The following is a 23,909-nucleotide window of genomic DNA, read 5'->3' as shown; positions in this document are numbered from 1 at the left end:
CATTAGTGTGCCGCGGCACAGTGGTTGAAAAACACTGCTTTAGAGCACTGCTCTAACAGAAAATAGTTATTCTCAGGTTTCGCTATGTTTACATTTTCACACTTTGCACTGTTTTGTTACACATTATTAAGCATTTCTTACATATTCCTTATTTTTGCACCTTCATTTTAAGAGCTTATTGTTAAGTTTTCAGTGTGATTTTATGCTTGTGTTGACATTTCCTTTCTGCCTTGATAGCTGAGGGGATTATAATCAGAAGAATAATGAAAATGTTTACATTTAATACATTTTTCTGCTGGTCCTTATTTTCGAAAGGTCATAAAAAAATAACGATGATTATCAATATCGACCGATATAAAACACTTATATTGTGATACAGTTTTCAGCCATATGGCTCAGCCCTAAGTCAACCAAATAAAACTACCCTTAGTAGCCTCCAACATGGCTGAGTCTACATTTCCCATAATCTACACTCATATTCAACAATAACGTTAAACATATTTCAAACCCTCAAATCCCACTCTTTGTAGGGTTACAGCTAGGGATGTCCGATAATATCGGACTGCCGATATTATCGGCCGATAAATGCTTTAAAATGTAATATCAGAAATTATCGGTATCGCTTTCAAAAAGTAAAATTCTGTGTACACGGACGTAGGGAGAAGTACAGAGCGCCAATAAACCTTAAAGGCACTTCCAGTCACATAATATCTACGGCTTTTCACACACACAAGTGAATGCAAGGTTTACTTGGTCAACAGCCATACAGGTCACACTGAGGGTAGCCGTATAAACAACTCTAACACTGTTACAAATATGCGCTACACTGTGAACCCACACCAAACAAGAATGACAAACGCATTTCGGGAGAACACCCGCACCGTAACACAACAGAACAAATACCCAGAACACCTTGCAGCACTAACTCTTCCGGGACGCTACAATATACACCCCCCACCCACCTCAACCTCCTCATGCTCTCTCAGGGAGAGCGTGTCCCAAATTCCAAGCTGCTGTTTTGAGGCATGTTAAAAAAAATAATGCACTTTGTGACTTCAATAATAAATATGGCAGTGCCATGTTGGCATTTTTTTTCCATAACTTGAGTCGATTTATCTTGGAAAACCTTGTTACATTGTTTAATGCATCCAGCGGGGCTTCACAACAAAATTAGGCATAATAATGTGTTAATTCCACGACTGTATATATCGGTATCGGTTGATATCGGAATCGGCAATTAAGAGTTGGACAATATCGGAGTATCGGCAAAAAAGCCATTATCGGACATCTCTAGTTACAGCCAATAGACCAAAGACTGTACTTTTCTATAAAGAGACCCTACGGCTCAGGAATCGCACCATACCAGCCTCAGAGTTCAGAGATTGTAATACTGTCGTGGTATCGTGATAATGCATGTTGATTTAACACTGGAGATGTGTCCTGCAAATTTGACAGCAACATACAAACCAAGGCGTCCTCAAGGCAGTGTAGCATTCTTGAACCCCTAAAACAAATTAGTGGATTATCCCCGTCTTACAGTATTTCTCGCAATCCATCCATTTTTTTTACCCGTTTATGTCGACGCACATCGGACCGGTTGACTCGTGTCGACATAAGTGGTTGTCAACATAACCAAAATCGTAGAGAGCCATTGCCGAAGTTCCCTCGGATTGTTTGTGTGTGTGTGAGCAGACGCAAAAACTCCCTGAGCATTCAGTAGATCCCCTGTGAGCAACATCAGACGTGCACACTGTGGCCATACCAGCATCACACCTGTCATCATAACAATTTAAATGTCTTAATATATATAAATAGATAGATATGTCTGAGTATTGTATGTCTGGGCGGGGGTGTTGCTTTGGAAATAATTGTTTACTCGTGTCAGAGATCACATTTAGTACCCCTTCAAACATTCTCATGTTGCACAATGAGATGTAAGCATGGGATAAAGTGTAACTTTCTGTCCGTAAAATGTATATTTTTATTAATAAGCACACATCTAATTGAGGTGTCATAGTGTAACGACCTGGCTAAGGCTGAAACGACGTCATCGGTTACGTAATTACGTCGACGCCGTTTTTGTGCGTCGACGCGTCGCATATTTACGTCACACTACCGTCATGGCGGACCGCAAAGCAGACGATCAAAGCAGACGATGCGAGCGGCGCGAGCGAGGGGGGAAAAGCATGCCAAAAGTGGTCAAAAGTGTGGGAGTATTTCAATAAACAGCCTAATAGTGTTGTTGTATGCACACTGTGTCGAGCGGAAATGGCCTATCATAGCAGCACAACGGCTATGAACCAACATTTGAAAAGAAAACCATCAACTAGTCAATCGTCCGCGCGAGCATACGTTGTCATCATTACACAAAAACATGAATGTGTCATTTGTATCTGCTAGGGGTGTAACGGTACGTGTTTTGTATTGAACCGTTTCGGTACGGGGCTTTCGGTTCGGCACGGGGGTGTACCGAACGAGTTTCTAAGCTAAAGCTAACTTTAGCTGCTAAAGTCTTAACAAGCTGCTTCGCTCCTCTGCCTCTGTCTCAGCACGCAGCATTGTCCCACCCACACAACCATCTGATTGGTACACACATAGCATTACCAGCCAATCAGCAGTGCGTATTCAGAGCGCATGTAGTCAGCGCTTCAGCGTGGAGCAGATAGGTGTTTAGCAGGGGAGCATCAGGCAGCGGACTCTCCCCAAATGATAATAAACACCTCCCAGTCAACTACTTGTAACATCACTATGAGCCCGTTGACCTTCTAGAAATATAAACTGCAGCTCAGCTCACTCGCAGTCCTGGCTTGAGGTGAAGGCTAATTAGCTCTCAGTTCCAGCCACATCGACCCCTTCTGAGCGCCTATTTTCAGCTGCTGGGAATATTGTAAACAACAAAAGAACCAAACATGTACACATGCTAACCTTTCTTCATTACAACTGTTAGTCACTCACTGGAATGAGTAGAATTGGTTATTGTGTACTGTGTTGGACTGGATGTTTATTTTGCACATTTTAAAAGCAATACTTAATGTTTACAGTGCTCCAGAATATTTAGATTGGCACTTTTTTGTATTGGATGTTTATCTTTATTTTTGCACATTTTAGCAAATAAGCAATACTTTCACTTTTGTTGAAATGTTTACACTGTTGTTACAGAATATTTCGTTTTGCACTTTTTTGTATTGGATGTTTATCTTTATTTTTGCACATTTTAAAGCAAAATAAGCAATACTTTGACTTTTGAAATGCTTATACTATTGCAGAATATTAAGATTTGCACTGGATGTTGACTTTTACATTTGAACATTAAAAAGCAAATAAGCTACTTTTAATTTTGTTAAATGTTAAAAGTTTTAAATGTTTACATTGTTACAGAATATTTAGTCATGTTGTTGTCAATGTTGACTGAGTGGCCATACTTTTTTTTTTGTAAATAAAAGCCATGCCTTTTGAAAAAACAGGTCTACATTTATTTTTTCATCTTCATTTTGAATAAAAAAAATAATCGGTAAAAGGAAAAATAATCTATGGATTAATCGAAAAAAATAATCTATAGATTAACCGATTAATCGAAAAAAAATAATCTATAGATTAATCGATAGAAAAATAATCGTTAGCTGCAGCCTTAGACCTGGCATTCACACCCAGTGCGGTGTTGGAGTTGTCCCGACTTTTTGTGTGGCCATAAACGCCTCAGTGGTTCAGTGCTACGAGTGCCTGCGCAAGAGAGAGAGAGACCAGGCGGGTGCTGTTGATATGAAAGATGACAAAGAGTTGTTTTTTGGCCTGGTTCGTACGGCAGAAAATGACCAGTTTTTCTAGGTAAAACTTTTTTTACTAATGTTTTAGGTTTTGAGTTATTGTTAGAATAATTATGTATATATTATCATCATAACTTTATGCTTAAGGGCCGTTGATATAAATTATTGTCAATTGTGCTGAAGTGGTCTTTTTTGTATCTGTGCAAGCTGGCAATCCAAAAGATTGACAGGTGTCTTTATCAGCGTTGTGTCCAGACTCGGCCTGCTGACGGCCAAGGCCGAACACCGCCGTGACGTAGACAGAGCAGAGACAAGGCGATATGATCTGCGTCAACTAATTTTCATTTATTCTATAACATACTTGCCAACCCTGAGACCTCCGATTCTGGGAGGTGGGGGGTGGGGTGGGGCGTGGTTAAGAGGGGAGGAGTATATTTACAGCTAGAATTCACCAACTCGAGTATTTCATATATATATATATATATATATATATATATATATATATATATATATATATATATATATATATATATATATATATATATATATATATATATATATATATATATATATATATATATATATATATATATATATATATATATATATATATATACACACTACCGTTCAAAAGTTTGGGGTCACCCAAACAATTTTGTGGAATAGCCTTCATTTCTAAGAACAAGAATAGACTGTCGAGTTTCAGATGAAAGTTCTCTTTTTCTGGCCATTTTGAGCGTTTAATTGACCCCACAAATGTGATGCTCCAGAAACTCAATCTGCTCAAAGGAAGGTCAGTTTTGTAGCTTCTGTAACGAGCTAAACTGTTTTCAGATGTGTGAACATGATTGCACAAGGGTTTTCTAATCATCAATTAGCCTTCTGAGCCAATGAGCAAACACATTGTACCATTAGAACACTGGAGTGATAGTTGCTGGAAATGGGCCTCTATACACCTATGTAGATATTGCACCAAAAACCAGACATTTGCAGCTAGAATAGTCATTTACCACATTAGCAATGTATAGAGTGTATTTCTTTAAAGTTAAGACTAGTTTAAAGTTATCTTCATTGAAAAGTACAGTGCTTTTCCTTAAAAAATAAGGACATTTCAATGTGACCCCAAACTTTTGAACGGTAGTATATATATATATATATATATATATATATATATATATATATATATATATATATATATATATATATATATATATATATATATATATATATATATATATTTTTTTTTTTTTTTTTTTTATTATACATATAAATAAAAGAAATACTTGAATTTCAGTGGTCCGGAGGCTATCCAGTAGATGGCAGTATTGTCCTGTTTATAAGTGTCACAACATTGCTGTTTATGGCAGACGAACTGCTTTACGGCAGACGAAAACGTGACTGCTGTTGTTGTGTGTTCTTACCGCGCTGGGAGGACGTTAATGAAACTGCCTAACAATAAACCCACATAAGAAACCAAGAACTCGCCCTCGATCCTTCTACAGTTATAACGTGATTGGGCAAGCACGCTGTTTATATCGTGGGAAAGCGGACGTGAAAACAGACTGTCGCCGCTGTCCCTACTCAGGTCCGCATTGAGCTGGAGGGGGCGTGGCCTCCAGCTCCGGCTGAATTCCGGGAGTTTATCGGGAGAACATTTCTCCCGGGAGGTTATCGGGAGAGGTGCTGAATTCCGGGAGTCTCCCGGTAAAACCGGGAGGGTTGGCAAGTATGTTCTATAATCATATATTGTGTCTAACTGGAGTTGTCGAGATTACCCCCTTCCCTCAGCGACAGCTTCAGTGATGTAATAGGGCCCTTCCTAAAAAATAGAGGAGGCGCGCGGGCTTGACCTTTTTGAACACAGTTTGGATCTGTAACTAGAATACAGCCCAAAACACGTGTCTCCTCGAGCTAAATTGAACTCTGTCCCTGCATGATTCCTTGCTTCTTGTCTGATTATTAGATGTCATCAGTGTTTGAACTAGGGCTGCAACTAACAATTAATTTGATAATCGAGTAATCTGTCGATTATTACTTCGATTAATCGATTAATGCTTGGATAAAAGACAAACTACATTTCTATCCTATCCGGTATTTTATTGAAAAAAAATAGCATACTGGCACCATACTTATTTTGATTATTGTTTCTCAGCTGTTTGTACATGTTGCAGTTTATAAATAAAGGTTTATTAAAAAAATTAAAAATAAAATGTTAAAAAAATTGCCTCTTCGCATGCGCATAGCATAGATCCAACGAATCGATGACTAAATTAATCGGCAACTATTTTTATAATCGATTTTAATCGACTTAATCGATTAGTTGTTGCAGCCGTAGTTTGAACCTGACAGTTATAAACAAATATAAACAGTTCTGCTCAATAAAGTGATTGATGGATTATCCTGGCCTCTTTAAAAGCGTCTCGGAAGACGTTACAATTGAACAACGTTGACGAACACCGTTTTATCCGTTTTGGCCGCTTGTTGTCACCTGTCACTCACAGAGCTGCATTGACAAATCCTAAGGAACAAATAGTTATGTGTTTAATTTGTTAGGCGTTCAGATGGGCTTGAATTTGTGAGCAGTGCACAATTGCGCAGGCCATTAGAGGGAACGTAGGCCATTGCCGTGCAATATTGATATTTGAAATAATTTCCCAATAAGCCCTTAAGATGCACTGAAAATTAGACGAGTCAACTAAGATTCTTGAATAGATTGTACGTGTACAGCAGAAGCCAAGTTGTGCATAAAGCAGCTGAAGGAACTCTCAATCATCTACCGTGGGGAAGTCAGAGAATAAAAGATGTGCGTTGTAAAACAACAAAAGAAGCAATTTCATTCTTAAATACACATCAGTTCAGTAATGTGTCATCGGAGGATAAAAACACATTTTAGTCAATATGCATTGTAAAAAATTAAGTGGATGAAGATGGATGGATGGATGGATGGATGGCATTATAAAAAACAATACCATAGAAAAAAATGGATAGACGTTGACATTTCAACTAATAATGACTGATACACACAATACGGAGAGACTGCATTTAGATGAGATAATAATGAGTCATATTTTGAAATATGGGATCTATTATATGAATTTGTTTTAAAGGCCTACTGAAATGAAATGTTCTTATTTAAACGGGGATAGCAGGTCCCTTCTATGTGTCATACTTGATCATTTCGCGATATTGCCATATTTTTGCTGAAAGGATTTAGCAGAGAACATCGACGATAAAGTTCGCAACTTTTGGTCGCTGATAAAAAAAGCCTTGCCTGTACCGGAAGTAGCGTGACGTCACCGGTTGTGGAGCGCCTCACATCTGCACATTGTTTACACCAGCAGCGAGAGTGATTTGGACCGAGAAAGCGACGATTTCCCCATTAATTTGAGCTAGGATGAAAGATTCGTGGATGAGGAAAGTGAGAGTGAAGGATTAGAGGGCATTGGAAGTGATTCAGATAGGGAAGATGCTGTGAGAGGCGGGTGGGACCTGATATTCAGCTGGGAATGACTAAAACAGTAAATAAACACAAGACATATATATACTCTATTAGCCACAACACAACCAGGCTTATATTTAAAGGCCTACTGAAACCCACTACTACCGACCACGCAGTCTGATAGTTTATATATCAATGATGAAATCTTAACATTATAACACATGCCAATACGGCCGGGTTAACTTATAAAGTGACATTTTAAATTTGCCGCTAAACTTCCGGTTCGAAACGCCTCTGAGGATGACGTATGCGTGTGACGTAGCCCGGCGAACACGGGTATGCCTTCCACATTGAAGCCGATACGAAAAAGCTCTGTTTTCATTTCATAATTCCACAGTATTCTGGACATCTGTGTTCGTGAATCTGTTTCAATCATGTTCATTGCATTATGGAGAAGGAAGCCGAGCAAGCAAAGAAGAAAGTTGTCGGTGCGAAATGGACGTATTTTTCGAACGTAGTCAGCCACAACAGTACACAGCCGGCGCTTCTTTGTTTACATTCCCGAAAGATGCAGTCAAGATGGAAGAACTCGGATAACAGAGACTCTAACCAGGAGGACTTTTGATTTGGATACACAGACGCCTGTAGAGAACTGGGACAACACAGACTCTTACCAGGATTACTTTGATTTGGATGACAAAGACGCAGACGTGCTACTGTGAGTATGCAGCTTTGGCTTTTTTTTGCGTATGTACGTAACTTTTTTAAAATATATAAGCTTTATGAACCTTGGGTTAGGTGAACGGTCTTTTGGGCTGAGTGATTGTGTGTGTTGATCATGTGTTTGAATTGTATTGGCGTGTTCTATGGAGCTAGGAGCTAGCAGAGGAGCTAGGAGCTAGCATAACACGTACCGTACCGTACGTGCGCGTCACGTATGTAACTTTTTAAAAATATATAAGCTTTATGAACCTTGGGTTAGGTGAACGGTCTTTTGGGCTGAGTGATTGTGTGTGTTGATCGGGTGTTTGAATTGTATTGGCGTGTTCTATGGAGCTAGGAGCTAGCAGAGCAGCTAGGAGCTAGCATAACAAACACGCAGGTGTTATTATGCAGGATTAATTTGTGGCATATTAAATATAAGCCTGGTTGTGTTGTGGCTAATAGAGTATATATATGTCTTGTGTTTATTTACTGTTGTAGTCATTCCCAGCTGAATATCAGGTACCGTGAGTATGCAGCCTTGGCTGCTAAACATTCGATAACTTGACCGTATGTGCGCGTCACGTACGTAACTTTTTAAAAATATATAAGCTTTATGAACCTTGGGTTAGGTAAACGGTCTTTTGGGCTGAGTAATTGTGTGTGTTGATCAGGTGTTTGAATTGTATTGGCGTGTTCTATGGAGCTAGGAGCTAGCAGAGGAGCTAGGAGCTAGCATAACAAACACGCAGGTGTTTTTATGCAGGATTAATTTGTGGCATATTAAATATAAGCCTGGTTGTGTTGTGGCTAATAGAGTATATATATGTCTTGTGTTTATTTACTGTTGTAGTCATTCCCAGCTGAATATCAGGTCACCCCCGGCTCTCACAGCATCTTCCCTATCTGAATAGCTTCAACTCCCCACTAGTCCTTCACTTGCACTTTACTCATCCACAAATCTTTCATCCTCGCTCAAATTAATGGGGAAATTGTCGCTTTCTCGGTCCGAATCTCTCTCACTTCATGCGGCCATCATTGTAAACAATAGGGAACTTTGCGTATATGTTCAACTGACTACGTCACGCTACTTCCGGTAGGTGCAAGCCTTTTTTTTATCAGATACCAAAAGTTGCAATCTTTATCGTCGTTGTTCTATACTAAATCCTTTCAGCAAAAATATGGCAATATCGCGAAATGATCAAGTATGACACATAGAATAGATCTGCTATCCCCGTTTAAATAAAAAAAATTCATTTCAGTAGGCCTTTAATATGCCATAAATTAATCCCGCATAACAAACACCTCCCCCCTCCCGTCCATATAACCCGCCAATACAAATCAAACACCCGCACAACACTCTCAATCCCACAGCCCAAAGTACCGTTCACCTCCGTAAAGTTCATACAGCACATATATTTCCCCAAAGTTACGTACGTGACATGCACATAGCGGCACGCACGTACGGGCAAGCGATCAAATGTTTGGAAGCCAAAGCTGCATACTCACGGTAGCGCGTCTGCTATCCAACTCAAAGTCCTCCTGGTTGTGTTGCTGCAGCCAGCCGCTAATACACCACTTCCCACCTACAGCTTTCTTCTTTGCTGTCTTCATTGTTCATTAAACAAATTGCAAAAGATTCACCAACACAGATGTCCAGAATACTGTGGAATTTTGCGATGAAAACAGACGACTTAATAGCTGGCCACAATGCTGTCCCAATATGTCTGCTACAATCCGTGACGTCACGCGCAAACGTCATCATACCGAGACGTTTTCAGCAGGATATTTCACGGGAAATTTAAAATTGCACTTTACTAATCTAACCCGGCCGTATTGGCATGTGTTGCAATGTTAAGATTTCATCATTGATATATAAACTATCAGACTGCGTGGTCGGTAGTAGTGGCTTTCAGTAGGCCTTTAACTATTACATGATCTTAAAATAGGATTTTTTAATTCTTGTGCTGAATAATGTCTTCAGTGTGGTTGTCAAGCTTAGCCACCGTGGCTGTTATTGTTTTTTATGAATGACCGTGATGGAAATAATAAGTGGTAATACTAACGATAGGTATTGTTTTCATCAATGTACTTCATTTAAATGTTTTGGTTGGTTAATGTTTGAAATAACTGTTATTGATAATATCATTGTCATCATTACTGATACTGTTGCTATTATACAATTTTGGTTTTCCTATTTCTTAAGTATTGTATTTGAACAATTGCTTTGTAAATGTCTTTGGTGGCGCGGTTGTCTGTTATTAGTTGGATTAACATTCTGTGTGATTTTTGCAAATAAAATAAATGGGAGGGAAACAATAGCCATTGCTTGTCAGTTTAACTTTGGCCAAAGACTTCAAGGGGAACCACATTTATTTATCTTTTATTTTGCCTATCAATCACAATTATGAGAGACAAGAACCCACATGGCTTTAAAATGTTTGTGCGTTCTTTAGATAGTAAAAAACTACTAGCAAGAAGTGGCTAACAATATTGTGCCTATAAATCCCTGTAAAAAGCCTCCATCCATGTGTGGAGGGGGGGCGTGGCCTGCGGGCCTGCCGCGGAGCGGAGTGTGTAAGGACCGGCCTCGAAGCCAGCGGCAGGTGAGTAGATTGCCCAGCTGGGGTTTGTTATCTAATCACCCGTCGCCTTTATTAGCAGCAGCCGGGCAGAGACACGTTGTTGGGAGTTGGAGCAGAGCGAGACACAGACTGGAGAGCAGAAAGTCTGAGATACATACTGCTATATATCAATAAAAGACGGGATTCAAACTGTCTACCGGGGTCAAGAAGATCTGTCGGCATCAGAAGAACCCACCACAAGAGGGAAACCTCCACACCATGTTTTATACACATGCTGTTAGCGTGTGTGTAATGTAGTAACAGGCACATTTGTAATATATAATATTTACGTATTTTGCTCATTTTAAGCATTGCCAGAACTTCTACTTCTACCGCTACTTCAGTCAACAATGACAACATTGAGATCGCGTTCTGTTTGCTACAAAGAGTCATGGCTGACTTAGTGAGAGACAGCTGACACCGACCATATTGGGACTAGAGAGGATCCAGAACCTTATCTTTGAGCATGATTATGCAGACGATCGCAGGCATTGAGCGATCAAGAAGAGAGGGTGAAACGTCGGAAAAGACCGTGAGTGAGAGAGTCAGGACTGCAACAAGGGATACTAAATCGACTGCATCGGCATGAATGAGCAGGTATCGGACACCTCGGTCTCCTTGGACGTATCCTCGCTCATCCATGCGGACTGGACACTGGCCGAGAGTTGGTGGGGGGCCGAGGGTGGTTGCTTTGTTGGGTCTGCTCCTGTCTCTGGCTACCCTCCCCTACCCCAGCAGACAATGGCGTGTTTTTTGTGTTTTACTTTTGTGGCTGTGTGTCTAAGTGGCTGGTTGCATCAGCTCTGCTCTTTTAATGTCCTTTGTGTTCTTTGATGTTTCCCTCTTACACACGTTTATGTGTGCTATGGCTATGAGGTTTTTTTATTCCTTGGCCTCAGTCTGGACTCACTCTCCAGGGTCCCAGCGTTTACCCGTTTCTCACCTTTTTTGTAAGGGGTGCCGGAAGTTGGCAGACCCGTCAGCAATCCTGTTCTCTCTGTAATGTTTGTCTGCTCTTGAATGGGATTGTGTTTAAAATCTTAATTTCCCCTCTTGGATTATTAAAGTATTTCTGTTTTCTGATTCTGAATCTGACTTGGTAAATGTTGAGTTTGCAAGTGGGACTTGGCAATAAGGCTGAAAACTGTATCATGATGACACAGTATAACCAAATAAATCAACTGGAAAAGATGCGCCATGATATGGATTCTGATACATGGGGCACGTTGTGCTTGATATCACAGATGCATGCACAGTCCAGCTGGCACAAACAAAACACTTTATAAGTAATTGGGTTGTCATTTTTTAGTAGTTCACATGATGGATTGTTGTCCAATCGCGTCGACTTGTGAGTGAGGAGCAAGGCGATGTGTCACTACGGCAGAAATGTAGTTCCTCGGTGTTAGCTCCGACAATAACAATGTCGCTATAACTTGGGTTTTTTTGCAGGTCACACCATGTAAATAGAGCAGGTGTGTCAAAGGTAAGGCCCGAGGGCCGGATCAGGCCAGCAAACAGGTTTTATCCTGCCCGCAGGATGAGTTTTTTGTTTTTGTTTTTTGTTTTTTTAAATTTTTTATTGACATCCAGCATCAGACATTCCTATCCATTACATCATATTCACACACATCATATATCTGTTGTCTGCCCTAAATGTCAAAATATTTTTTGTTTATATCCCAACCATACCACCCGCCCAAAAAAAAGAAAAACAGCAAAAAAAACTAAGTAATATCTACAAATACATCAATTAAATAAATAAAACATAAATAATAATACATAAATAATAATAATAATCAGAAATAAAATAAAATATAAACAGATATATATATATAAACAGATTATATATATATATATATATATATATATATATATATATATATATATATATATATATATATATATATATATATATATATATATATATATATATATATATATATATGTGTGTGGAGAAAAAAATTCACAAGACTACTTCATCTCTACAGGCCTGTTTCATGAGGGGTTCCCTCAATCATCATGAGATGATCTCCTGTCTCGTGATTTTTTTTTTCTCCACACATACATATATTGCGCTCTACCACGGTATTGAGCACTATTTTTTTGGATAATCTAATTAAGATATATATATATATATATATATATATATATATATATATATATATATATATATATATATATATATATATATATATATATATATATATATATATATATATGCACACACACACACCCATAAATATATATATATATATATATATATATATATATATATATATATATATATATATATATATATATATATATATATATATATATATATATATATATATATATATACATACATACATACATACATACATACATACATACATACATACATACATATACACATATAGGGAGTAATCCTTTTTTTTTAAGCAGTACAATCAGTGGGATGAGTTTTCTAAGTATAAAAAATGAGCCGGAATTTTTGAATGAAAGAAACTGCTGTTCTAAATGTGTCCACTAGATGTCGCAATAGCAATTCTTTGTGTCTTTGTAGATGATGCTATAAACCACATGATGTTAGTGCACCAGTCCAGGAAAATGAGCAAACTACGTAAATAACATCCTGTAATTTTATTTGTATTTAATTTTTTTAATCTTGATAGATTGAAAATGAACACCAACGAGTTGACTGGTGAAGATTATCACATAATTTATTCAGAAAATATAAATAACAACAAATAAAGATAGAATGCTATTAACTGTAACATGTAAGTGTAAAAAAAACAACAACATTATGATTTGTACTATTTCAGGATGGGCTTGTTCTATATTTAAACAAAGAAAACAATCTGAAGTTTCCTTTATTTTTTAAGTTATCGTGCCGTGATTTTACCAATGTGGCCCACTTGGGAGTAGATTTTTCTCCATGTGGCCCCCGATTTAAAATGAGTTTGACACCTCTGAAATAGAGTGTTTTTGGCGGGTTTTGGATGTTTTTTTTTTATTTTTTATAGAGGGCTTTTAGGCAACAACAAAAAAAGACTTCACTTTACCTGCATTGTTAGCCAACTGCTACCCTCAGTTTCCCACTCTTTAGAACGCACAAAAGAGAGAAAGTGTGTTCTTGTCTCGCATAAGGATTGTGAATAACGGGCAAAAAACTCCACAATGAAGTGCAGTTCACCTTTAAGAAGACTAGGTGGTAACAGATGATTTCAAATTAAGCGAGCACTTCTTAGTAACACGATGGACCAGGACTCGATTGGACTCGGGTTGTCCCGATATACCAACATTTTGGTACCGGTAGCAAAATATATTTCATATAAAAAATCATTATTGGCTTTATTTACTAACTATAAAACAATGTTTTGTTGTACTTGTGCAATGACAATAAAGACCATACCATACCATATTTTATATGATATCTTATCTCACGATACATTAAACATAAGTTTCTTATTTTGGCATTCAATAAGAGTGAACATACTAGACAACTTTTATTTTAGTAGTAAGTAAGTAAACAAAGTCTCCTAATTTAGCTGCTGACATATGCAGTAACACAGGGGTGTCACACTCATTTTAGATCGGGGGCCACGGGAAGAAAAATCTACTCCCAAGTGGGCCACACTGGTAAAATCACGGCACAGTAACTTAAAAATAAAGACAACTTCAGATTGTTTTTATTTTGTTTAAAAATAGAACAAGCACATTCTGAAAATGCACAAATCATAATTTTGTTGGGTTTTTTTACACTTACATGTTGCGGTTAATAGTATTCTATCTTTATTTGTTGTTATTTATACTTTCTGAATAAATTATGTGATTATGTTCATCAGTCAACTCATTGGTGTTAATTTTCAATCTATCAAGATAAAAAAAATAATACAAAAATCAAATTACAGGATGTTATTTATGTAGTTTGCTCATTTTCCTCGACTGGTGCACTAACATCATGTGGTTTTTGTTTTTTTTTACATATGTAGCATCATCTACAAAGATACAAAGAATTGCTATTGGGACATCTAGTGGACACATTAAGAACAGCAGTTTTTTTCATTCAAAAATTTCGGCCCATTTTTATACTTAGCAAACTCATCCCGCTGGGCCAGATAAAACATGTTCGCGGGCCGTACGTTTGACACCCCTGCAGTAACATATTGTGTCATTTCTCATTCTATTATTTCGTCAAAATTATGAGGGACAAACGGTAGAAAATTGATTATTAATCTACTTGTTCATTCACTGTTAATATCTGCTTACTTTCTGTTTTAACATGTTCTATCTACACTTCTGTTCAAATGGAATAATCACTTATTCTTCTGTTGTTTGAGTACTTTACATTAGTTTTTGATGATACCACACATTTTGGTATCAATCCAATACCAAGTAGCTACAGGGTCATGAAAAAAGTTCTTAAAAAAAACACAAAAAATGTTGTGATAATATCAAATATTGATGCAGTGTTTCCCATAAACTGCCAAGATACCTGTGGCGGTGGGGGCGTGGCTATGAGCGTGGTCACCATGACAACATCGAGTAATTTGCATAATTTACTACAATGATGTGAGTTTCTCTAAAAAGGCTCAAAAAATTTATACTTACTAATTAATAATAACAGTTTGGTTTTAAACGTCCATCCATCCATCCATCCATCCATCCATCCATTTTACAATATAATTACAACACTTTATGTACATATTTATATACAGATTTGAACAATAAGTTATTCACTGAAATATATTCATTAATTGTGGTTCTTACAAAAAATATATCTTATAAAATATAAAAGCTAAAATGTCTCTTAAAGCTCTGCCCCTTTAATTAGTGCATACTAAATAATTTAACTTTAGCCTACTACTACAACCATATTATTTACCAGCAACATAAAGTGAAACAGAGGCAGAGGTGTCCTGCCACAGTCAGTAACAAATAAATAGAAAACAGTAGTGGTCAAATACAAATAAGGCAACAAGAGAAGTATCCTACACTTCTCTTTTGTAAAGTAAATCTGAACAGCCTGTATGGGCATCTACATCAACTATATGATTTGCCTGAGATGCTGGACAGGACAAAAAAAAAAAAATATATATATATATATATATATATATATATATATATATATATATATATATATATATATATATATATATATATATATATATATATATATATATATATATATATATATATATATATATATTTGTGGCGGACGTAATTCTTTCGTGGCGGGCCGCCACAAATAAATGAATGTGTGGGAAACACTGATTAATGTAATCATTGTAGTATTGACTATATATGCTCGTGTACACAATACAGTTGATGTATAGATCCACCCATGCTCTGGTCGTTTTACCAGCAATGTCACAAGGGGACGCCGTGATGTTTGAGAAAAAAAAAAATGTATAGGTATTTTTCAGAAGCAGAAAAGTACCATTTTTTAATTCATTAGTACCGGTATACCGTACAACCCTATTGTCAACATAAGCGGGACTGATTTAAGTGGGTTGTGCTGTACTGCTTTTCAACATGCTGACATTTGGGCGGGAGGTGGGGTACCATGAAGGACTCATAATGACAGACCACCACTCACAGTCACACCTTTAGAACAGGGTTTCTTAACCTTTATGACCATAGGGCCTACCTTTTCCACTACAGAGGGGCCCCGATCCCACTGAAGTATTAACACTGAATTAGCAATCTTGTTTTTAATCATATTCAGTAATTATTAGGGGTGTAACGGTACGTGTATTTGTATTGAACCGTTTCGGTACAGGGGGTTCGGTTCGGTTGTGTACCGAACGAGTTTCCACATGAACATATAAAGTAGCCGCCGAAGCTAAAGTCTTAACAAGCTGCTCCGCTTCTTCTGCCTGTCTCTGTCAGGACTCTACACAGCACCCAGCATTGTCCCACCCACACAACCATCTTATTGGTTACAAACAGAGCGGTAACAGCCAATCAGCAGTGCGTATACAGAGCGGTAACAGCCAATCAGCAGTGCGTATTCAGAGCGCATGTAGTCAGTGCTTGCAGACTCTCCCTAAATGATAATAAACACCTCCCAGTCAACTACTAGTAACATCACTATGAGCCCGTTGACCTTCTAGAAATATAAACTGCAGCTCAGCTCGCTCGCAGTCCTGGCTTGAGGTGAAGGTTAATTCTCTTTTAGCGTAACGTTAGCTCATTTTGCGGTGTGCGTGTGTGTGTGTTACGGACAGCAAAGCCCTGTCTGTCTGTTATTTCACTTTACCTTTTTCTGTGTTGATTGAGCTGTGTTGAAGCAGCAAAAAAGGACATTATGTTAAATGAAGAGTTTCTGTCTCTGATAGTTGATATAATAATGTAACTGCATCATTAAGCCTACATGAACTCCATGGTATTCAGGGATGAATAGTCTCTCCTATTGCTATTGTACTATTTTTTCAGCTATAGTTACATTAATCATTAGTAATGGAGCAGCCTAGTTTTGAATGGCAGGGTCCCTGCTATCACATGTTGATAAAAATATAACATTTACATAATAAATCAACAACAGGCTTCCCAAATGCTGTAATAAATTAAGCATGATGAGTTGACTTGAAACTGTTTAATGTAGCACTTTTTATATGTAGAAGAAAAGTTTTGTCATTTTATTTAATCTGAGCAACAACTTGAGGCAGTTTAGTGTTGATTAACGCGGGCAGAATTATTATAGTGTTCCCAATGTTAAAAGGATAAAGCCATTGTTTACAAATTTGGTAAATAAATAATAAAAAAATGTATATTTTGTTGTTTTCTTACTGTACCGAAAATGAACCGAACCGTGACCTCTAAACCGAGGTACGTACCAAACCGAAATTTTTGTGTACCGTTACACCCCTAGTAATTATCTCCAACCGACTTACATTATAACAGGATAAACCTTGTCAAATGATATGCAACCATGTTTAGTCGTATTTTCTGCGCTTAAGAAACTTCTCTATGACTTTTAGCTCCAGACTTCTTCTGTTTGCATGATATTTTCATTACTGCCACAAGTGGTGGAAAAGTGCATTACAACCGAGTACCGCTGCGGCCCATACGGACCACAGATGAGAAAAAAATGTTGCCGGCCCTGCAGAGGGGCGCTCCTGGCCCTATGGTTAAGAAGCCCTGATTTGGAGTCTTTGTTGGGACTCTTGTTGTAACCAGCCAGGTAAACTCGACTGATTCCACCGACATTTCCCATAATGCAACTGTAATGTAAGTAACGTTCTGGAACTATGAATAAACCTCGGCCGAGAAAAGTCTGCTGAAGTCGTCATAATCAGCAGGACTTCATAGGACTTGATACCCTGAGAAGTTATGAGTGGACCCACAATTCATCTACAACAGGGCGGCTCAAAGTGGGAGGCGGCAAAAGACTTTGCAGGATGAGCCGCAGCTTGAGAAAAATAAGGAAAAATGGGTTTATCAAACCTGCTAAGCTAACGTCAGGTATCAAGGCAAAGTGGATTTTAAGGTCATAGCGATGAGAGAGGTAAACAGAAAAGGTCTTACCTTGGTGTAGACGCCCCACGATAGCTCCGTCTCAATCACCATGACAACGATGCCAAACATCCCGAAAATGAGGGCGTAGTCGCTCAACCGCTTCCTCTTCTCAAACAGCGCCCTCCGATGGCCCAGTTTGTAGCCAATGTTTTGGTTCTTCCGCTTGGGAGCCTTGGAAGTGCTGGCACGGGCCCCGGTGCCCACTGTCCCGGACCCCGCCTGGCCGCCGCCGCTGCCGCCGCCCCTGCCCGGCTGCACCCGTCGGCTCTCCACCAGCGCGTGATTCTGGTGGTAGATGGACATCTGGTTGGAGGCGGTGTCGCTGATGTCATATCCTGCTCTGGGGTACGGCGAGTCTTCCCTGGATGAAATGACGATCTCCGGGGGGCTCTGCAGGGGCGGTTGATTCGTGGACGACTGGGTCCCCAAGGAGGTAGGGGGGGCTTCTCGCTGCCGGTCGTGACCCCCGGCCGCCGTCGCCCCGGCAACAGCGGAGACGGCTCCCTCTTTGGTCTCGCTGCTGCTGTCCGACTCGATGAGGTTCCTCCGGGAGGCGCTGAGGCGGCTCAGGGGCTTCATGACCCCGCCCGTGTACTTACAAGAACTCATGGCGATCTCGGTGAAGGGGTTGCTGTCCCTGCGGTGGACAAGGGGGCTGGCCTGCCTGTGCTTGCACCCCCGCTCCCTCTCCCGGTCCATGGAGGGCGAGTGGGAGGAGTAAAAGAGGGCGTTGTAGACGGGCGAGTTGTCCCCGCTCAAGCTGTGCTGCGAGCCCAAGCAGGAGGACAGCGGGGTGCTGGTGGGGTGCAGGGCGTTGGGCGCGGGCGGCGGCCCCGCCGAAGACAACTTGGGCAGGGACGCCGAGGGCGTGGCGGCCGGGGACGGCGACGGGTTGGTGCCGTTGAGGCGGCTCAGGCTGGACGCCGCCATGTGGTTGGAGTGGTTGGACCCCGGCGGGGCGGCGGGGGGCGGCGGGGTGGGGGATGCCGGCCAGCGGGAGGAGAAATCGCTGGTCTTCGTCCTCGCTCCCACCGAGGAGAGCCAGGCTCAGAGAGGGGGGAGGCTCCATGGCCACGTACCTGTCTGGGGACGACACAACCATTACCGGGGAAACAAAGCAGTAAGCAATCAGTGCAAGGAGACAATTTGGGAGGGGGGTGGGGGGGGCACTTGTTTCAATTAGCCACTCATGCAAAGGCTTGATGCTTGTTTTGGTAGCCGGGAGACAAAAATGGAAACAATAACCTACTTTTTAGGATGACATAACCAGACTTCACCTACCGCTTGTCTCTCCGTCCCCTGCAGATCAAATGTGTTGGATCACTTGGCTGCAGGATGAGGACTTTTTTTCTTTTTCATGTTGTCACAGCCATGCCTTCTCTCTCTCTTTCTCTCTCTCTCTCTCTTTCTCCCCCTCTCCTCGCGTTCATGAGGCTTTCCTCCACAGGTCTTCCTCGCCAACCCGCCTCTCGAGCTTTGCGCACGGCGTCCCGACGCTCCCAACACCGCCTCCTCCTCCTCCTCCTCCTCCTCCTCCTCCTCCTCCTCTTCACTCGACGTGCTCACTTCGCGTCCTTCCCCATGCTGGGCGAGCCGTCCACGGGGCCCACGTTGGCGACGTCGCCGCCGCCGCCGCCGGACACGGTCGGTGGCGGATGAGGAGCCATGGTCGAGGTCCTGTGGCTATACGTGGCCGCGCGTTCCCCCCCCCTCCTCCCCTCCCCTCGCGTCCAGTGGGAAAAAAGAGAGAACCCACGCAACAAACAAACAAAAAACCGCGCACCGTGAAGATTGAACGTGTGCGCGTCCACTCAATCACAGCTGCGTGGATGCGCGTCTCTCACTCTCCTCCAACTTCTCTCCCTCCTCACCCCGCCCCCGCGGTGCCGCGCGCTCCCATTGGATGGAGGCGGGGACGCGCTGAAAACAGGTGGCCGATATCTATCCGTGTGTGTTAGGCAAACACATGTATCACGAATGATATCAGGAATCGTCATTTATTGATGGTCCAATGCCGTTAAGTGTATAAGTGTAACGGGGTCAATTATGTCGAGTGGTCCCCAACCACCGGTCCGGGGACCGATACCGGTGCGTGGACCCGATACCGGTGCGTGACGCATTTGTTACCGGGCCGCACAGAAACAATCATTTTTTCTCCACCAAAATGTATCTATTTTTATTCAACTTCTTCTTCTTCTTCTTCTTCTTCTTCTTCTTCCCAGATTTTGGCGCGCTCTACCTTGCACTTTTTTTCATCCATTCTCAGATTTCCCAGAATTCCAGGTTTTCCGGGACATTTTTCCCCATTCAAAATAAATTGGCCATTTTTTTCAAACTTCCACCATTTCCGCATTTTTCAACACATTTCTACCGTTCCACCGTCAAAACATTCCTCTCAATCGGGACAAAAAACAAAGTTGTTTTTCCAACGAGAAAAATTCCCGGTTTTCCCGAAATTCCTTAGTACAATTTCTCAAATAAAAACGTTACTACTTCAACATTTCTCAACCAAAAACTCCAACATCAACCATTTCAAGTCATTCAGAACATTTTAAATTTGTTTGCATTTTCCCAAAAATTCCCGCTTTTCCCGAAATTCCTTAAATTTCCAGGAAATTCCCATTGAAAAGAATGGGACATTTTTCAAAGTTCCACAACTCCCACTCAAATCGCTCCACCTTCAACATGTTCCACTCATCCTGGACATTGGAACTATCATTTTTTCAAGTTGAAAAAATATTCCAGGAATTCCCGGAATTCCAGTTTTTTCAACCCCTTTTTTGACCATTTTTTCTGGCAACTACTCCTCCCACATTTTTCAACCCATTTCAACCGTTCCGCTGTCAAAACATTCCTCTTAATCAGGACAAAAAACAAAGTTGTTTTTCCAACTAGAAAAATTCCCGGTTTTCCCGAAATTCCTTAATACCATTTCTCAACTAAAAATTATACTACATCAACATTTTATCGACCAATTTGAAAAATTCCAACACCAACCATTTCAAGTCATTCAGAACATTTAAATTTGTTTGCATTCTCCCAAAAATTCCCGCTTTTCCCGAAATCCCCAAATTTCCAGGAAATTCCCATTGAAAAGAATCTGACATTTTTCAAAGTTCCACAACTCCCACTCAAACCGTTCCACCTTTAACATGTTCCACTCATCCTGGACATTGGAACTATCATTTTTTTCAAGTTGAAAAAATATTCCAGGAATTCCCGGAATTCCAGTTTTTTCAACCCCTTTTTTGACCATTTTTTCTGGCAACTACTCCTCCCACATTTTTCAACCCATTTCAACCGTTCCGCCGTCAAAACATTCCTCTTAATCAGGATAAAAAACAAAGTTGTTTTTCCAACTAGAAAAATTCCCGGTTTTCCCGAAATTCCTTAATACCATTCCTCAACTAAAAATTATACTACATCAACATTTTATCGACCAATTTGAAAAATTCCAACACCAACCATTTGAAGTCATTCAGAACATTTTAAATTTGTTTGCATTTTCCCAAAAATTCCCGCTTTTCCCGAAATCCCCAAATTTCCAGGAAATTCCCATTGAAAAGAATGGGACATTTTTCAAAGTTCCACAACTCCCACTCAAACCGCTCCACCTTTAACATGTTCCACTCATCCTGGACATTGGAACTATCATTTTTTCAAGTTGAAAAAATAGTCCAGGAATTCCCGGAATTCCAGTTTTTTCAACCCCTTTTTTGACCCTTTATTCTGGCGACTACTCCTCCCACATTTTTCAACCCATTTCAACCGTTCCACCGTCAAAACATTCCTCTCAATCAGGACAAAAAACGAAGTTGTTTTTCCAACTACAAAAATTCCCGGTTTTCCCGAAATTCCTTAGTACAATTTCTCAAATAAAAACGTTACTACTTCAACATTTCTCAACCAAAAACTCCAACATCAACCATTTCAAGTCATTCAGAACATTTTAAATTTGTTTGCATTTTCCCCAAAATTCCCTCTTTTCCCAAAATCCCCAAATTTCCAGGAAATTCTCATTGAAAAGAATCGGACATTTTTCAAAGTTCCACAACTCCCACTCAAACCGCTACACTTTTAACATGTTCCACTCATCCTGGAGATTGGAACTATCATTTTTTCAAGTTGAAAAAATATTCCAGGAATTCCCAAAATTCCAGTTATTTCAACCCCTTTTTTGACCCTTTATTCTGGCGACTACTCCTCCCACATTTTTCAACCCATTTCAACCGTTCCACCGTCAAAACATTCCTCTCAATCAGGACAAAAAACAAAGTTGTTTTTCCAACGAGAAAAATTCCCGGTTTTCCCGAAATTCCTTAGTACAATTTCTCAAATAAAAACGTTACTACTTCAACATTTCTCAACCAAAAACTCCAACAACAACCATTTCAAGTCATTCAGAACATTTTAAATTTGTTTGCATTTTCCCAAAAATTCCCGCTTTTCCCGAAATTCCTTAGATTTCCAGGAAATTCCCATTGAAAAGAATGGGACATTTTTCAAAGTTCCACAACTCCCACTCAAACCGCTCCACCTTCAACATGTTCCACTCATCCTGGACGTTGAAACTATCATTTTTTTTTCAAGTTGAAAAAAAATTCCGGGAATTCCCAGAATTCCAGTTTTTTCAACCCCTTTTTTCACCATTTTTTCTGGCAACTACTCCTCCCACATTTTTCAACCCATTTCAACCGTTCCACCGTCAAAACATTCCTCTCAATCAGGACAAAAAACGAAGTTGTTTTTCCAACGAGAAAAATTCCCGGTTTTCCCGAAATTCCTTAGTACAATTTCTCAAATAAAAACGTTACTACTTCAACATTTCTCAACCAAAAACTCCAACATCAACCATTTCAAGTCATTCAGAACATTTTAAATTTGTTTGCATTTTCCCCAAAATTCCCTCTTTTCCCGAAATCCCCGAATTTCCAGGAAATTCCCATTGAAAAGAATGGGACATTTTTCAAAGTTCCACAACTCCCACTCAAACCGCTCCACCTTCAACATGTTCCACTCATCCTGGACGTTGAAACTATCATTTTTTTTCAAGTTGAAAAAAAATTCCAGGAATTCCCGGAATTCCAGTTTTTTCAACCCCTTTTTTGACCATTTTTTCTGGCAACTACTCCTCCCACATTTTTCAACCCATTTCAACCGTTCCGCTGTCAAAACATTCCTCTTAATCAGGACAAAAAACAAAGTTGTTTTTCCAACTAGAAAAATTCCCGGTTTTCCCGAAATTCCTTAATACCATTTCTCAACTAAAAATTATACTACATCAACATTTTATCGACCAATTTGAAAAATTCCAACACCAACCATTTGAAGTCATTCAGAACATTTTAAATTTTTTTGTATTTTCCCCAAAATTCCCGCTTTTCCCGAAATCCCCAAATTTCCAGGAAATTCCCATTGAAAAGAATGGGACATTTTTCAAAGTTCCGCAACTCCCACTCAAACCGTTCTACCTTTAACATGTTCCACTCATCCTGGACATTGGAACTATCATTTTTTCAAGTTGAAAAAAATTTGCAGTAATTCTCAGAATTCCATTTTTTTCTAGCCCTTTTTTGACCCTTTTTTCTGGCAACTACTCCTTTCACATTTTTCAACCCATTTCAACCGTTCCACCGTCAAAAAATTCCTCTCAATCAGGACAAAAAACAAAGTTGTTTTTCCAACGAGAAAAATTCACGGTTTTCCCGAAATTCCTTAGTACAATTCCTCAAATAAAAACGTTACTACTTCAACATTTCTCAACCAAAAACTCCAACACCAACCATTTCAAGTCATTCGGAATATTTTAAATTTGTTTGCATTTTCCCCAAAATTCCCTCTTTTCCCGAAATCCCCAAATTTCCAGGAAATTCCCAT

General features: G+C 39.8%; 1 protein-coding gene across 1 annotated transcript in view; it reads right to left on the bottom strand.

Moving 5' to 3' along the window:
• Window positions 1-19,101, bottom strand: part of kcnn3 (potassium intermediate/small conductance calcium-activated channel, subfamily N, member 3) — a 267,632-nt gene extending 248,531 nt beyond the window's left edge. Inside the window, 2 exon segments of the mRNA XM_062029641.1 lie at window positions 18,042-18,996; window positions 18,998-19,101. Of these exon segments, the coding sequence (XP_061885625.1) occupies window positions 18,042-18,996; window positions 18,998-19,101 (1,059 nt within the window).
• Between the last annotated feature and the right edge of the window lie 4,808 nt (window positions 19,102-23,909).

This window comes from Entelurus aequoreus, linkage group LG20, assembly GCF_033978785.1.
Source record: "Entelurus aequoreus isolate RoL-2023_Sb linkage group LG20, RoL_Eaeq_v1.1, whole genome shotgun sequence".
Lineage (NCBI taxonomy): Eukaryota > Metazoa > Chordata > Actinopteri > Syngnathiformes > Syngnathidae > Entelurus > Entelurus aequoreus.
This window is presented reverse-complemented; position numbering and strand designations above follow the sequence as displayed.